General features: G+C 34.2%; 1 protein-coding gene across 6 annotated transcripts in view; it reads left to right on the top strand.

Moving 5' to 3' along the window:
• The window catches only part of LOC123524209 (phospholipid-transporting ATPase ABCA1-like), a 94186-nt gene extending 85571 nt beyond the window's left edge, over positions 1 to 8615 (top strand). For 4 of the 6 annotated variants that reach the window (XM_045302251.2, XM_045302252.2, XM_045302250.2 and 1 more), the window contains 3 exons: positions 169 to 250; positions 914 to 1140; positions 3330 to 8615. In XM_045302251.2, the coding sequence (XP_045158186.2) occupies positions 169 to 250; positions 914 to 1140; positions 3330 to 3464 (444 nt within the window). In that variant the 3' untranslated portion in view covers positions 3465 to 8615. The remainder of the gene's footprint in view (positions 1 to 168; positions 251 to 913; positions 1141 to 3329) is intronic. The other 2 variants (XR_008370326.1, XR_008370325.1) reach the window with 2 other exon arrangements.
• The last annotated feature ends 10517 nt before the right edge of the window (positions 8616 to 19132 follow it).

Raw genomic sequence — 19132 nt, 5'->3', positions numbered from 1 at the left:
TGGACGAAATGTAGTTGGTCAAATAAAATTTTTCTCTTTTTTTTTCTCCTGAAACAAGAAATGTATATATATAATCCAAATTATGTACATTTGTTAAAGATATTTTTTGACACATTTTTTGATACATTCAAACTATGTTAGTTTTCATCTCTCAGATTGTATTTCCAGGTGTTTATCAACTTTGCCAAGCTGCAGTCTGATTTAGCGGATGATGAGATTGATGAAATGCCAGAAGATCTTGGCTTGATCGGTAAGTATGTTTGTATAACATTCATGGTCAGTGATTGACTAAAGGTTGGGTTGCAGGTCAGTCACCCATGCAGTGGCTCTATCCAGGTGTCTGTAGGTGCCTGAAATCACATCGGAAGGGGGACTCCGGGGTTTTCCTCCATCATTAAAGCTGGAAAGTTACCACATGACCAAAATAATGTCACCAAGACTTAAAATTCAACATGAGTTAACTGGAGAAAGTTTCGCTGGTTTGTTTGTTTTGTTTTGGGTTTAACGCCATTTTTCAACAGTATTTCAGTCATGTAATGGCGGGCAGTTAACCTAACCAGTGTTCCTGGATTCTGTACCAGTACAAACCTGTTCTCCGCAAGTAACTGCCAACTTCCCCACATGAATTATCAGAGGTGGAGGACTAATGATTTCAGACACAATGTCGTTTATCAAATAGTCACGGAGAACATACGCCGTGCCCGAGGATCGAACTCGTGACCCCGCGATCCATAGACCAATGCTCTTACCTACTGAGCTAAGCGGGCGGGTGCAAGTTTCGCTGGTAGTTAGCAGTAACGTGATCAAATGGTTCTTCAAAATTTTGACACTTCTTACTGCTAGTAAATTATACACTGAAGTTTTAGTATTTCCAAATAGAAATCCAAAAATATCTGTTGATAATTTTTTGTAGGTACAGCAAGAACTTTACCAAGTGAAGCAGAGGGACAGAGTTTGGCAGGAAGCACTGCAGGGCTTATAAGAAATGAATATCGCCATAGCAACCACAGTTACCGTCCCCCTGGTGCAGGTGATGATGAGAGCTTACATCTGACCAATATTCGGGAACCATTCCAGTCCCGACCAATCAGATCACAGGATCACAGTCAAAATGCTCCAATTATTAGTTTGCCTTACCAGGTAAGTTGGAATGATACTTGAATTGGATTAATATAGGGAATCAAGAGTTGGATCAAAATGACCTGTTTCTTTGTAATATAGAATGGTACTTGGATTGGACAGAAAGTTAGGAAACCAAGATTTGGCTCTAAATGTCCTGATTATTTTTAAGGTAGATTGGTACTTGGATTGGACAGAAAGTTGGGGAACCAAGATTTAGATCTAGATGTCCTAATTATTTGTTTGATCGACTGGTACTTGGATTGGACAGAAAGTTGGGGAACCAAGATTTGGATCTGAATGTCCTAATTATTTGTTTGATAGACTGGTACTTGGATTGGCCAGTTAGGGAACCAAACTATGGATCTAAATATCTGAATTATTTGTAAGGTAGACCAGTACTTGGATTGGACAGAAAGTAAGGGAGACAGGCCCCTAATCAGAATGCTCTGTCAATAGCCTCTTGGTTGAGCTAAATAGTTTTAGTCAGTAGCAAATGTTAGTCAAATTCTAGGTGAAACATGAGCTCTGTGAGTGAAGTCTGAAGGCAAGGTGTCAAAGTTCATTCATCCTCAGTGCATGCTTCATGTGAGAAAGGCGTCAGTTATTATGTCTCCCACCATACAATGGTGTGGGAGACATATTGATTTACTCCTGTCTGTCTGTCAGTCTGTGTGTGTGTCTGTCACAAACTTTGTCCGCACTCTTTAAGTCAAACATTTCTCATCTGATATTCACCAAACTTGAACAAAATGTGTTTGCCAATAAATGCTCAGCCAAGTTCGATAACTAGCCAAATTGGCCCAGGCACTTTGGAATTATGGCCCTTGAATAACCAAAAAAACGCTCAGATTTCTTGCGCATTTTTGACCTCAAAAGGACCCCTATACTACTACTTTTGGTGTCAAAAATGCACATGCGCATGTGCTCTAAGTAAACAGTATATAAAGACTGACTTACTATTTAGATGAATAGGCAGTTGTGGGAGACATGCGCTTTTCTCAAAAGCAGCTCTAATTTGTTAAAAAATTATTTAATCTGGTAGAGAATTCAGGAACACAAGTTAGGTAAACTGATGTGTTTGCCAATAAATGCTCAGCCAAGTTCGATAACTAGCCAAATTGGCCCAGGCACTTTGGAATTATGGCGCTTGAATTACCAAAAAAACGCTCAGATTTCTTCCCCACATGAATTATCAGAGGTGGAGGACTAATGATTTCAGACACAATGTCGTTTATCAAATAGTCACGGAGAACATATGCCCTGGAACACTCCAACTGAGCAAAGCCACAAACCATTTGAGCCGTGCCATGAGAAAACCAACATAGTGGCTTTGCGACCAGCATGGATCCAGACCAGTCTGCGCATCCGCGCAATCTGGTCAGGATTTATGCTGTTCGCTAACAGTTTCTCCAATTCCAATAGGCTTCAAAAGCGAACAGCATGGATCCTGACCAGACTGCGCAGATGCGCAGGCTGGTCTGGATCCATGCTGGTCGCAAAGCCACTATGTTGGTTTTCTCATGGCACGGCTCATTTATTACTTTGCTTGAATTGTTGCATTGCACTGGCTTTTATATTTGAAAGATAAGTTAAGATTGGTACAATTTGCACATATTGTTGATTTCTGAAATTTGACAGAGATATAGGTCTTCTTACCAACAATACTGACTGAATGGCAAACAGTGCAGATCATGCGTGCAGGCTGATCATGATCTACACTGGTCACAAAGGCATCTAATCAATCGTGTTTAGCATGATAAGGGTTAAGAGATGTGAGAGAATTGCACTTTGACTTGATGCACTTTCTGCACTTGATTAGCTCTCAGAGCATTTTTTTTAGACTTCATATGCAAGTGGTGATGTTTTGAATGTAAAGATTGTACCTCAAAATTCAAATTTAATCTGACCTTTTATTGCTGTTGAAAATTGGATAGCAGAGTATATCGGTTCTATAATGATTTGATTTTAGTACTTCATTTTTCATTCTAAAAGGCATTATTTATCGTGCTTCTACTGGTTCGAGTCTCAACCGGGGCGTTGAATTCTTCATGTAAGGAAGCCATCAAGCTGGCTTTTGGAAGATTGGTGGTTCTACACAGGTGCTTCAGTTTTGCTTTTGATTGTTTTTGTTGTTGTTGAATATGTAGCCTTAGGAATCATCTCTGTTGAGTATATATATATGTATAAAGTTCCGTTCCGTATTTCAGGTTAAAGGTCAAGAAAGTAGCAAGGACTACGACTCTCAGAGTGAAGTTTCTGTAGCATCATTGCAAAGACGAGGTCGACCTATCACCAGATTTGATGATGATCCATCAAACACGATTCCAAATCCAGAAGTTTAGGTATTCTGTGATCCATTGTCTGATGAAATGCATTCAGAAATTTGCAGACTGTTGTGTTTAAGTCTGACATATTTATGAGGAAGAATGAATACTCGTGTGTTAATGTGAATTTTGTATGATAAAATGTGTATTCCAGAAAGGAATACTAATTGTGTAAACTTATATGCATTATGACAAAGAATTTATTCCAGGTAGGAATCTCATATTTGTTGCGCTTATTAATTTTGTTACGAGGTACATCATACGGTTTATTACTTAAGTGTATAATGTACCATACATATTTATTGATTGTTTTGTTTATATATGTAGATGTTAAATATTTGACTCATTTTTGTTGTCACAGATAAAGAAAATCATGGTATCATGTTATAAAATATTGTTTTCTCTTTGTAATGAAAAAAAATTACATATCATATGATATTCTTCTTTCTAGAATTTCTGATTTAAAAGTATTACTTGTACCAGTGGGATTCTTTTACATGTGAAATATGTTAAAGACACAAAATGGCCAGTTTTATTACTGATTTCCGATTTTTGAAACTATTGACAAGTGTGACTTGTAGCTTCTGACAGTTTAAGACACTTTTTTTCAGATTAACAGTTATTAAGTATATTGAGGCCACACAAGATTTTTATTTGCCAGACATCTTCAAACACTATTCTATCTTTTATAATATTATGAAACGTTTTAAAAAATCTCTGAAACTTTTAGTCTGTTTTATAGTGAAAAAAAGATTTTGTTCATCAGTGAAACTGAATTTTAAGTTGACAAAGATATCTGACATGGTAAATTTGAAATTAAAGTCTGCCAGTTTTAAGCCGAAAAGATTTTTTTATTGTTTGAATGATAATTCCAAACTTACATATGTATATGTAATCCAAATATTTTTCAATCTGGCCCAAATACCTTTTTTTATATTTCTTTTCTGATATTTGTGCCATTTCTGTGATATTATGTACTTACTGTATGAGGAATGGTTTATAATGTGCAATTTGAATAACTTAATGTAATTGTTTTACAAACATTTGCTCACTTTTTCACACTGTTGAAACATTATTGTCCAAAGAAAATCTTACTTGCTGTGACAATGTTATTTTCTCCACAAATGGAGCATTATATTAAGGTTATGGACCAATAATGACATTTCTAATGCTGTTTAGCTTGTATAAGGAATCGGACAAAGAATGCTGAAATCACATATGGAGAATTATGTTATCGCCAGAAATTTTTAGCATGTAACAGTTTAAAGGGGTTTGTAGCAGTTTAAAGGGCCTGCTAGCAGTTCAAAGGGGCACTCAGCAGTTTACATAGGCTTCTAGCAGTTTAAAGAGAATTCCTATAGTTTTTTTCCTTTCATAGAATTTTTTTAAATTCACATATATGATAGGAAAATTTGTACTGAAAACAATGAACAAATAAAAACAATAGGTCACCAGGCTTGTTTTTGTGAAAAATTGTTTTGAACACACCCACTGTTGCTAAAACTGCTAGCGATTTTTCAACATTTTCATAATTTTCTGCTTTTTTATAAATACCAACCAAAATATACATCAAGACAGCACAATAAGGTTTTTTTTCTTTTTACAGATTTTATTATGTACTTATTCGATATCATAGTCATATTTGTAATACTCTATCCTTACAATAATGGGTACAAACGAAAAAAAAATGTTGTTTCATATTTACTTTTGTGAACTTTTTTCAGTGAAAAATACCCATAGTGAAGAATATTTTTTTAAGTTTTGAAGAAATTCTTTCATAGAATTTTTTCCTGTTTTTCTTGTGTATAGATAATTGTATTGTGAGCATAAAAATGGCTAAAAATGTATGGGTCACCAGGCTACATTTTATGTTAAGATCGCAAGAATACAACACCTGTTCGGACGGAAAATGGAGCGAACCTGGCCAAATTGATTACATGTATGTCTGCTAGAAGTTAAAAAAAAGTTTTAAAAATTCTTAATTCTTTCTATAATTGAATACTAAATAATTTGAAAGGTGATATTGTCTTATCAGTACTATGTCAATTATCTTACATTATATGAACAACACTGTCTTTGTACCAAAATGCGATGTGAAAACACAACCACAAATATAGCAAGATACCTGTCAGGCATGATACTTGTCAATACAACATAAACCAGTATCAACATTGGATTACTGATAAAACTTATCAAAAATGTTATTTCATTCAAGATTCCTCATATTTAAGATTGTCTGAAACATGTTTCAACAAATGTTGACTTCAGTTCAGTTTTCCATAGAAAGTGTCGGCTGCACAGAAAGATGCGCATAAAAAACTATCGGAATTCCCTTTAAAGGGGCTTGTAGCTGTTAAGAGGAGGTTTGCAGCAGTTTAAAGGGGCATTCAGCAGTTTAAATGGGTATCTAGCAGTTTAAAGGGGCTTGTAGCAGTTTAGGTAAGGCTTGCAGTAGTTTGAAGGGGGCTTGTAGCAGTTTAAAGGGGGTTATGGCAGTTTAGGGAAGGCTTGCAGTAGTTTGAAGGGGGCTTGTAGCAGTTTAAAGGGGGTTATGGCAGTTTAGGGAAGGCTTGCAGTAGTTTGAAGGGGGCTTGTAGCAGTTTAAAGGGGGTTATGGCAGTTTACAAGAGGTCTGTAGCAGTTAAGGGGCATTCAGCAGTTTAAACTTTAAAACAGGCTTGAAGCTGTGTAGATGAGGTCTGGATATTTCAATTTTGAGGTGGGGGGGTTTTGTGACAGATTGTTGTAAGTTTTCAGGATATCTTAGCTAGCATTAAAGCGACATTTCAGATAAAAAAATAAAAACTGAAAAAAATATTTTTTTGAAAATTTCTCATGTGCCTGAATAGGCACAAGGGAAAATATCTTTTTTTTGGGCTTAAAATTGACATTTTCATTGATGTCTCAAAAATTCAAAAAGATCATAATACAATCTCTTGAGACTCATCAAATTATATATATGTCTGAATATTGCTTAATAAAGCCACAATTCACAAAAAAAATTTGTTACAAATTTGGTGGAAAAAAACAGAGCATGGTACAGAAATGCATCTTCACTGAGTGGGCATTATGACATGTTAGTGATGCTTGTACGCTATATATACATGTACATCACAGTGCATGTCTTCAATTAAATAATTGCATTTGCAAAATATTGGCATTATGCAGTCTTCCGGAATGACATGTGCACATTCTGCTATATTTATGAGAATGCCGAGTTGTTTAATAAGAATACGGAAAGTGAGAGTGTCATTATGGGTTTGCTGGCTTTAATAAATTACATGACAACCCCATCGCTAAATCTATGTGTGTCGAATTGAAATGAATGGTACATATAGATGTATTTTGCCTTACACTTAAAACATGTCTTTCAGTCAATTATCTTTACATTTTATAGATAATTAATCTGTAAATGATGTGTGAATGGAATGTTTTGAAACTTTGATTTAAATGAATTAATCAGTACAATCGGTCTTCTTTTCTCTTTGGCATTTTATGTAAATAATATATACAAGAGCACATTTTAGTATGAATCTTACGAAAAAGTGAATCAAATTGTATGGGGTGGCCATATTTTTGGATATGAAAAACCTGGTAAATTTTGTGCTTTTAAGGTTGCATTTAAGCTATTTTATAGTGCCAAATATTGTAGGCTGTCTTAATTTTGGTCAGGATTCATTAAAATTCTACATTTATTTTTTGATCTGTCAGTGTTAAATTTGAGCATAATATAATGAAACTTTACCCTAATGTACCATCTAGTGCAACAGACAATAGAGTTAAAATTGAGTGGTATAAATCGATTATGAAAAAAGTTGTAATAGATTGAAAATTACCTAAAAATCTTAGTTGATAATATTGTTTTAGAAAATTTAAAAGCTTTGAAATGCTTAACAAGACCTTTTATTTCATGTTTTTAGTGAATTACTAGAAATTTAGAGGGCAATATATCTGGTTATCTCAGTGAAAAATATAAAAGATATTTGAAAGAAACTAAAAAATGGATGAAATTAACTTACAGGAAATGTGCATGATTTGCATGCAAGATCAAAATATCTATCAGTCATGGACATGTTATTTTACACTTTCACTCTTTGTTGTGCCACTTGTGAAAATATTGCGTGGTGTTTTACTGAGTGAAATATATTTTGATCATACACCAAAGCAAACAAATCATAAGATCCTCGATTTTTCTCTGTAAAGTACAGGTATTATTAGACACAATTTGTGTGTTTAATGAAAAGTTTTTACCAAAGGCTATATCAGCATAATGCTAGTTTATTAGATGTCTTGAGATATTATTGTTTTGGAGATTGCTTTCTATTTCTTTTATCTGAAAATCTGTGAATATTTTGCTTTAATATATAAAATTGGGTGAAAATTTTTAGAATCTTCAGAGTTTGATATAAAATGGATGTCTTATATCGAAACATAACACAGGAAATGAAAATATAACCAGTAACCCATGTTGAATATTGATTCTTTTTAAAAGCATGTCAGTAGGCAATTCTAACTGACCTTAGTCTGTCAGACCTAGGGCAATAGTTTTGACTATTAACTGGCAAGCCATTCAGTATGTGTATAATTGATATGGTATGTTCATTAATTTATCAAGGTTATTGCTGGTAAATAGTCTTGGGGAAAAATACACATTCTGCGATAATTTTGTTATTATTTGAGCCGCGCCATGAGAAAACCAACATAGTGCATTTGCGACCAGCATGGATCCAGACCAGCCTGCGCATCCATGCAGTCTGGTCAGGATCCATGCTGTTCACTTTCAAAGCCTATTGCAATTAGAGAAACTGTTAGCGAACAGCATGGATCCTGACCAGACTGTGCAGATGTGCAGGCTGGTCTGGATCCATGCTTGTCGCAAAGCCACTATGTTGGTTTTCTCATGGCGCGGCTCATTTAATTTGTATGAGAGATTATTAAAGTTTATGTTTGTTATAAAGTTAATTTCTGATCTTTTTTCCGATATAATGATATTATTGTTACTTTTCCTTATCTTTGTTACTGTTGTAATTATGCTTTGATGAGATTTTGTCTACTTTATTATATATATTTGGAAAATAATGAATAAATGTTTTCTTGTTGACATTTTGACGATTTGTATTTTTTGTTTTGTTATTTTGTCTTTTTTCTTATTAAATGGATTTCTATCTATGTGCTTTTACCTTGTTTTGCACAAACTCCCTTATTACCTCCCTTGCAAAAATGCAACAGCTTGAGAAATTCTACATTAACCTTTACTCTACTAAATTTCTAAAATAGCCTGCTCCATCATTCAGTTTGGGCAGCACCAGTTTAAGTTATGGTTCAAAGGGGTGTTCACTGAAAATTTACTTCACTGAATAGTGAACAGTGCAGACCATGATCAGCCTGCACAAATCTTGGGCCTGCACTAGTCGCAAAAGCAAAATCACTTGCCCCCAGCAAGCTGAAGTGTTAAGGTTGTTCACCACATCTGATAATCTGACAGTCATAATGGCATAGTGTCCTTTAACCAGATTACATAACATGAAGAATTACTTGAAGAACAGTATCAAAGAGCAAATACCCTGTAGAAAGGCATACGTTTTCTCTTCAGCTGGAGGTGTGCGTTTATAAGTTGAAATTTTGTATAAGGAACAAAGTTCAACCTAGGGGTAACCAGAGCTTGAAATAGTAAGAAAAGCTGTAAATAACTTCTTCTCATATCGAACTTTCTGTACTAATATTTAAATTGCGTTAAACTGTGTCAATTAATGGCTCAGTGGATAATCTTGTTTGTACTATGAAATGCTAGTGGGAAAAACGTCAGTAAATATCTAGACAAAAAGAGCTATAATTATGTAATATTTGTTGAATATAAATTTGCGATGAGCATTTTTGTTTTTAATTAAGTCGGTGCCAAAGCACTCGGTGCCAAAGCACTTTTATTCATTATTTTTATATGTTTACTTTCGAAAAAATAATTATGGTGTCCACTCAAACGTTAATTTTTAGCTTAACTGATTTTTGAAAAAAAATCTACAAGGTATTTTCGTCACTTGATCGTCAGTGTCGGCTGATGTGCATTTTGTCAAAATTATGGCCCTTTTGTAAAATTTGAGTTTCTTGGTTAAACTTTTTGTTTAGGTCCACCTTTTCTCAAAACCTATAAAAGCTACAGCTTTGAAACTTTGCACACTTCTTAATCATCATTAGATGACTATGTAGGCAAAGAACCATAACTCTGACATGCATTTTGTTAGAATTATGGCCCTTTTTATACTAAGAAAATTTGGGTTTCTTTGTTAAATTTTTGTTTATGTCCACATTTTCTCAAAAACTATAAGAGCTACAGCTTTGAAACTTTGCACACTTGTTTATCATTATTAGGAGGCTATTTAGGCCAAGAACCATATATCTGATATGCATTTTGTAAGAATTATGGCCTTTTTGTACTTGGAAATTCTGAACTGTAACTCTTTCCTTACATACTGTCCAGCACTTGCAGACGAGCGATGGCACTCGTAGGCGGTGTTCTTGTTTTTTTTGCTATAACTAAAATATAATAACTAGATATTAAAATTTCTTCTTAATGCTTGATTAAAATAAGTTATCTACATGTACCAACCACATTTTCTTATTTGTAAAACATGCATTCTCTTTGTCAAAACTGAACTTGAATAATTCTTCTTTTTTCTGTTTTTGATGGATAAAAGAACATAAACTGTCTGCGTAAAAAAGGAAGGTTTATCACGTTATAGTTTTTGCACAAGATAGAATAAGTTTCATAATTTATTGTCAATACTGTTTGTTTAAAACACGCTTTCTTTTTCATGTTTAATTAAAGTGTCCTAACTCTGATTAAAAACTGTAAAAAGCAATATGCATAGATCACTTGATGGATCTTCACAAAACTTGGTCTGTAGATTCATTGTATGGTTCTCTAAGAGTTTAGTTCAGTTGGTTCCGCTTGGCCCATTTTAGGTGTTGCCGGAACTAAAATAGAAAAAACAAAAAACTTTAAACAACTTCTTCTCATGAACCAATTTGTGGCTCTTTACCACACACGGTCTGTGACATACTTGTCTGGTACTTTCTTTTAACCTCGATAGCCTAGTGGTAGAGCGTCCGCTTCGAGTGCGGGAGGTCGTGGGTTCGATCCTCGACCGCGTCATACCAAAGACGTGAAAAATGGTACCAGTAGCTCCCTTGCTTGGTGCTCAGCATTAAAAGGGAAACTGGCCTCTTCTCTCGTACCCTCGTGGTGATGGATTCCGTCAGGAATGAGGTGTCGAGAGTGATTAATATAAGTTGTAGAACTTCCTTCACAATCGACCTAAAATAAATTCTGTATAAAATTCTTTTATTTGTTCCAATGGTTCATTAAGGTACATGAAGGGGTCGCCAGACATAAAAATAGGAAGAAAACCGTTAAACGCCATGAAACACTTCTTGGATCTTCACAAAACCTGGTTTGCACCAACAACATATGACCCTGTCTCAAGTTTGTCCAAATGATTCAACTTAGTCCATTTTAAGGGCCATGAGAGCTAAAAAAAAACTTGAAGCAACTTAATAGATCTTCACCAAACTTGGTCTGTAGCATGTTGTATGGGCCTCTCTCGAATTTGCTCATATGCTTCCACTTGGCCACTATATAAGGGGCCTCGAGAGGAAAAATAGAAGAACAAAACACACTTAAACAACTTCATTTCATGACCTAATTGATAGATCTTTACCTAACTTGGTCTGTAGCATCATTGTACCCAGGGTTTGCAAATACCTCGAAGAGTGCTTTGATTTGATGCTAGCACCCTAAAAAACTGATGACAATAAAGTTGGTAGGCAGTTGGTAGCTGACAGTGGAACATTCGAATATACATTCTAGTTGCCAGTTGGTCATTCAAAAATTATTGGCAAGTTCGATTAGGTTTTAAACTGTTAACAGGTTATCTTACGGCAGAAATATGCCACCATAAAAAACACTTTGTAGATTTTGCCTTGGATATTCCATATGAATTATATTTATAGTCCTTTCTCGAATTCGTTGGACTGGTTCCGCTTGGTCCCATTTTTAGCCCCCCCCCCCCCCCCCACCCCACCCACCCCTAATATAGAGAAAAAAACTATAAACTGCTTCTCAGATCAAGACAAAACAAGGCTTGATGCATTTTTTTGTGGTTTTGCACAAATAGTTCTGTTTGAACCCTTTTAGGGGTCGTTAGAGGTAAAAATAAAAAATATATTGAATGATATGTTCTCATGAACCACCTAATGAGTCTTCACCACACTTGGTATGTGGCATCAGCATCGCTGTTTTTTAGGAGATGCAATGGTAAAAAGATAAACCGTTTGAATAACTTTTAATGAACTGCTTCACGGATGTTTATCACACTTGGTCAGACGCAAGGTCTAACCAAACATCGCCAAATGGAATCGCAATGCTGTGAATGAATTTTCTTTTCTGCTTACTTACCCATTACAAACAAAAATTCATAGATAACATAATTTTATTTAGACCACACTTTCTTTACACTGAAAGCAAATATATAAATGAAACAAATCAAAATAGACATGCTACTCCAACTGCGATACTGGAGACAGAATTGCTCAGTGGCCGAGTGGTTAAGGTCGCTGTCTTTAAATCCCTTGCCCCTCACCAATGTGGGTCCGAAACTTCGCCGAGGGTGTAGAATTCTTCCTCTAAAGAAGTCATCAAGTTGACTTACGGAAGGTCTGTGGTTCAACCTAGGCGATAGCCCGTTATGAAATAATGCCCGGAGGGGCACAGGGGGTCTTCCTCCACCATCAGAAACTGGAAAAGTTGCCATATTACATATACTTTCGGTGTGGCTTTTAAAAACCGAACAACAAACAAAATGAACTGCACATTTACATTTTTTTTGTGAAATAATCTTCGTTTGTAACGTTTGTATATACAAATATTCGTTTGTATATTAATTGTTACAAGGTATTCGACTTGTAATAATGACATATTACGGTAGGGTCATACATTTTGCTCAAACCAATTGAAAAAGATGCAGTTACAAGATTTAACCCTTACCCTGCTAAATTACTATAATGAACTTGTCCATCATTTCAATTTGGACAGTACCATTAACTGTTTAAAGGGGTGCTTACCAGAAAGATTTTGACTGGATGGCGAACAGTGCAGATTATGATCAGGCTGCATGCTGATCATTATCTACACTGGTCGCAAAGGCAGAATCGATCGTGTCCAGCGTAATATGGGTTAACGTGTCTCATTTGCTTTGCTAGGGCTTGCATTGCTTATATAAATTTTGTAAAAATTTGCTTTTACTACTTATATACTATTTTCTTATATAAATCTCTTAAAGATCAATTAAAGGCTGCCAGATTCCGAAACAATGGTTCATAAACCAAATCCGTCTTTCACTTAATTACTGCTTGCTCCATCTTCCTATAATAAATTTTATTTATTTTACTACCAAAGCCCGTTTTTAAAAAGGTCACAAAAATACACATGAAAGATGCGTTTTTAGAAAATGAATATATAGTATATGCAATTTATAGAAATAAGGAAGTGTAGATTTTGATTTTTTACTAAGAAATCTTTAAATTTCACACACTTTAAATGCTCTTTTACAATAGGGCATGCCTTTTGTGTTGTCATTTTCTTCCCTGATAACGTTTTTCATTAGTTTGTGAATTCTAGATGTTTAGTTTATTTTTTGTGACTTTTCAAAGATGGACTAAAGTCGTAAAGTGAGCGAATTTACATGATAGCAAAATTTGATTTTGTTGAAACTGTTGGAACCTATCAACAACATATTTGTTCTAACCGTAGACTCAATTTCAAAACTGTACGTTCAGCAATTTTTAAATTGCTGGCACAAGCACTAATGGCGGGTAAGCTGTTTTGTTCAGTATAGTTTTATTTATTAACAGAATTAATCGACAGCGTAAGCTGGCATAAAATAAAGAAAAAATGAAAATCTCTAGTTGCTGATTGGATTCTTATTCTAGTAAAGTATAAAAACATTCTCATAATACATTCTCCAGAAGTGAAGGAAGACGTGAAAAGCTGTACATGCACATAGATGACGGCTACATAATGTGAAAACCTATCTTAATCTTCCCTTGAAATTTTCTTTCTTTTTCTTCTTCTTTCTTTCCAACACATATAGTACTTGAATTCCCTTTCCAGTTTCCATACACCATTATCAGGACTTGTATGTTTATGGTATGAGTCTAACGATGTATTAGTAAATGTTACATTTCTCTCTAGTTATGAAGAAACAATTACCAGAAAACACCACCTGTATATGTTCCCGTTTCTGTTGCTGATTACCTTATAAAGGAAAAAAATAATATATGTTCCAATTTCTGTTGCTGATTACCTTATAAAGGAAAAAACATTCGTTTTTCTGTCTTCGACGCTTTTTACATTATTGAAATCAGTAAAGTAATGAGGAAATTATAAGCGGAAATGTAACCTGAGTCCAGCGATTTTACCGTTTGTACGATACCGATTTGTCACGTGGGTTGGTCATCTTGTTACTGCAACAGAGTCCTTACGATTGAAGTAACTTTCTTAATCATGTTAGGCATCCTAATTGTACGCGAGTGCTGCAACGCTCGCGAATATCAACGGCTAAGAGATATATGTCAAAATATCTGATCAGAACTTGCATGAAATAAGTAAAAACTGATATTTGCAAGCTGTCCTCAAACTGTTGCTCCTGCTGTCCCCTAATGTATGATCGTGTTTAATTCAAATCACACATCGTAAAACTTTTACAATGCCCCCGGTTTAGAGGGATGGCAAATATAAAATGCGAGCCATCCCAATACTCATAATGAGGTAGATAATGTTTGTGAGATACTTAGTTTGGATCTTTGGATCAAGTATAGTATAAGCAAAAAATAATTCTGGTGTAATAAATGAGTAATTTGGTTACTGAATTGTATTATAAGGCTATAGGCTATATACGTCAGAATACAAATAAATCTTATAGCTCTAATTCCTAATACTTATTGTATTGTTTCAAGTAAAAAAGTAATTCGGCAGTAGTGAATAAAATCTAAAGACATTAATCTGTGAATATAATGGCGTTCAAAGATTGACAAGTCGACAGGTCAACTGGTTGACAGGTTGACAGGTCGACATGTTGACAGGTCGACAGGTTGATAGGATGACAAACCAAATAACATTACTGAACTTTATTATAAGGCTATATACATCAGAATACAAATAAATCTTGTATCCCTAATTCCTAATAGTTATTGTTTCAAGTAAAAAAGTAATTCGGAAGGAATTAATAAAATCTATAGACATTGATCTATGAATATAATGGCGTTCAAACAGGTCGACAAGTTGACAGGTCGACAGGCTGACAGGTCATTATTGTATAAATATAACTGCGATGACAGGTTGACAGGTCGACAGGTTGACAGACCAAAAACATTATCTATAAATAAACGTTTTGATACATTTATTTTTCAATATCTACAATTGACTTAATCATGATCAACTTGTCAACGTGTAAACCTATCGACCTGTCAACCTGTCAACCCGTCGACCTGTCAACCTGTCATCCTGTCGACCTGTCATCCTGTCATCCTGTCGACCTGTCAACCTGTCGACCTGTCAACCTGTCGAACTGTCGACCTGTCATCCTGTCAACCTGTTCTAAATAAAGAACAAGATAAAATAGTTTCGTTCTCATCACTAGAAATATAGAAATATATTATTTATACATGGGCTGAGTTCTAAATAAAGAACAAGATAGAATAGATTCGCTCTCATCACTAGAAATGTAGATATATATTATCTATTATTTAGTAAACACGTATTAATACTTTAAAGCGTATTATTTCAAAAACTAAATCACGAAACTACTTTTTGCTTATACTATACTTGGTGTTACAGCCGGGTAAAAACATTCCCTTTATTTGCAGACAAGCTGTCTTAAGCCTTCGAGCATATTGATCGAAGGCCAAGGTTATTCGATCACGTTACAGATCCAGGATTATTGCATTTGTCAGTTATCAAAACAGCTTAAGCTTCAAGGGTTTTTAATGAGTTTTATAGGCTATACAGTAGTAAATAAATTTGCTATATGTTCTATATAAAATTAACAATCTTCTGAGAGCTGTAACACATAGCCAGGCCCACTAAAAAAAGAATTACTACCCTTATGTTCTTAAATGACCTTTAAACCACCAAAAATACAAAGAACAGTAGGGGTCATGTATCTCTTGTCTGACGGGTCAACTCTATGGAATATCATTACCAACTTTTAGTAACATCTCTAAACCGATAAAGCGGGGCAGATCTACCTGTCATAAAAATCAATAAAACCAATAATCCAATATCATCGCTACCGGACGGATTCGTTGATTTCCGTACTAATTGTTGTTGTTGTAGTAACACGGGGGCAAAAATCGATTATTAACAGCTTTGGTCATTATCTGATGCATTTACAGGCGGGCGGTTTTCTATATGATATACCTGAATGAAGTTTTAATAATTATTAAAGTGAAAATCATTATTTAATACTTTATTAATTGTCAAATAAAAGTAATATTTAAGAATATGAATATGTTATCTGAAATATTTAGAAATCGTTACATTTTATACATCGAACACATAGATTTACTTTCTTTTTAATACATGAAACATCATGCTAACATATATCTATTTACAGAAAAGAAATATTTATGCACAAGAAACTGTCTGTAAATAAAATAAATATTCATGAATATGAATATGTTATCTAAAATATTTAGAAAGCGTATATACTTCCTCTATACGCGCTTTCTTTCACATATTATGAACATTGGAGTATGAGCTTTTGTTTCTAAAATATTTTCAAAATTCTAAATCACTAACGCTTTTCGATTTTTATCGTAAAGGGTAGAAATAAACAACAAGTTCTCATGTATTTCCGTAACATAAAGTTTGTCAGTAATTAAGTTTTGAAGCCTTCATAAGAAATATAGCTTTTTTTCAAGATATCTAAAAAGTATTTTTGTTGTCGAACGATTTGGGGACCAGTCGCTTTAAAGAAAAAGAAGTATAGAAATAAGACTTATACTTTTAAAAGGAAATACTTAACCCTTACCATGCTAGACACGATTTGTTCTTCCTTTGCGATCGGTGCAGATCATGATCAGTCTGCACGGATGTGCAGACTGATCATCATCTACACTGTCTGCCATTCAGCCAGTAACTTTTTTGTATGCACCCTTTTCATAGTACTGTCCAAATTGAAAGATTGACAAGTTTATTATTGTAATTTAGCATGGTAAGGATTAAGCTTCTTATATCGTGCCTAAATAGAAATATCATATTTGCGTGACTTGAATAGGTACTGCGGACAAATACTACTACCATAGTATAATTTAACTATAAATATATCGTTACAGGAAAAAATCAACATTAAATAACAATAACTTAATCAATATCTCAATTTTAGAACAGCAGACTTACTAAATTATAATTTTAGAATAAATAAGTTTTTTTTTCGTGAAATTTGGGCCAAGATCTTTACTCAGTAAATATTTACGGAACAACTCTATTAACGACGTGAATTCTAAATTTGTACTGTCATACGATTCATGAAATAAGTGTACAAATCGTAAAAACAAAGTTCCTGAAAGAAAGGGAAAAGACTATATAAAGACAGAAGAAAGTGAAATAAATATATTAAAACGCAAAAACCATAAAACCATAAAAATACCTATCACTTGTAGTAAGTGGGGTAACATATTTTTTATTACCCGACTTGAAACAACAATGAACGGATACTGTTTACCCCTAGGCAATATTGTTATACACAATAAAAGTCAAAGGGTAATTTTAAGATATTTGTTACAATTAAATTATTTTATGCTTGATGTGATTGTGTGCAATCTTGGGACTAAAACAAATAATAGATATCGCAATTTTTAAACGAATGATTTAAGAATGTACCAACAACATGCATTAATTTAAGAATACAGAATAATATATACAAAGTAGATTAGGAAAGAAGCAGAATTATCAGTTCATCAAGGCTATCTTTCAAATTAAAGTTTGGTCATATTATGAATAATAGAAAATGATTTTTTTGTTTCAAAATTATTAAAAAAATCCCATATGAAGAAAAAAAGTTGACCGCGTTGGAGATCGGACCCTGACCGCCGCGGCAATAAAAAAGTCACCAGCGGCAAAAAATAATATAGGTAATATAGGTATCTGGAAATTAATTATCGCTATATTTCTTAAGAATGCTTTGAAACTCAATTACTGACAGACTATATTTTACGGAAACACATGAGAATTAGTTGCTTTAAGTATCTTTTTTGCGATGAAAATTAAAAGCATTTGTATATTTTATAGATGCGAATTGAACACTTAATCCTCCATAGCGTTATTTTAAACGACAGCAGATCTAGGTTTCGGAGTTTCTGAGTTCAACAATTAATTTGTTTTAATTTGTCTTATTACAATCTCAGTTTTTTGCTTCCAAACTGACAGCTAAAATGTGGGTATGAACACATGAGCAATAAGGTTTGTTTACATTAATGCTAAAAATCTCCTAGAAAATGAAATGCTACCAAACTGTCAACTATAGATCCACAATGAAATAAAAACAGGAACTTGTTTACATAAAACATGAAAATGCCACTTAAACTGGAAAAAAATGGGGAGTTTTTTCTTTCCGCCATTATCCGACTAGCCCGGAAGTGCTGCTTGATTACATATTTAGTACTATTATACCTTATAAAGTGAATTTTGAGTAGTGCTTTTTCAATGTATCAACGCATTGATCTAACTATTTTAACAATTTTGAAAGTACGAAAAGAAATGATACGAACGTGTACCCTTCCGCAAACAAAATCAATTTATTATATATAATAATAAATCAAATTTTAAAGAATGCCTTTTAAACCCTGAAGAAGAATTTAGTTTTTGCCGCGGTTTTGTTGCATACTTTCTCCCTTTAATTCAGTATATTGTGCGAACGGTTGTAATTTCTTTGTTAGAAAACTGTTTTATGACATGCTGAAGAATATTAAATTTAATTCTAAGTTAATGAATGGTTATATTCTCTCAAATTTGGAACGATTATTCTTTAGGTTGTTAACTTTAACTCTGACAAATTAACAATTATCCTTTAATCTTTTGATCTTTAAATTGACAGATTTTCAGTTAAGTCCACTTGATCTTTCAGCGGTTACCATTTTAATAGCCTTAAGTACTAAAACAAGGGTATAAAGTTTCATGAAGTTGCAAACACTTATGTAAAACCGAATAATGCCGGGGAATGTTATATAAATGTATTGAATATACAGTCGAACTTCTTTAACCCGAACCCGTCGGGACCGACCAAATTTGTTCAAGTTATCGGTAGTTCGAGTTATCGAACAATTTATATTTACACAGGAATTTTTTCCGGGACCTGAATTCGAGTAAAGAGTGGTGTTTGAGTTATCCGTGTTCGAGCGAACGAAGTTTGACTGTAATTATTAATCATATGAGCCGTGCCATGGGAAAACCAACATAGTGGCTATGCGACCAGCATGGATCCAGACCAGCCTGCGCATCCGCGCAGTCTGGTCAGGATCCATGCTGTTCGCTAACGGTTTCTTTAATTGCAGAAGGCTTTAAAAGCGAACAACATGGATCCTGACCAGACTGCGCGGATGCTCAATTATACTAGATGCTCAATTATACTAGA

The sequence above is a fragment of the Mercenaria mercenaria genome, chromosome 3 (genome assembly GCF_021730395.1).
Source record: "Mercenaria mercenaria strain notata chromosome 3, MADL_Memer_1, whole genome shotgun sequence".
Lineage (NCBI taxonomy): Eukaryota > Metazoa > Mollusca > Bivalvia > Venerida > Veneridae > Mercenaria > Mercenaria mercenaria.
This window is presented reverse-complemented; position numbering and strand designations above follow the sequence as displayed.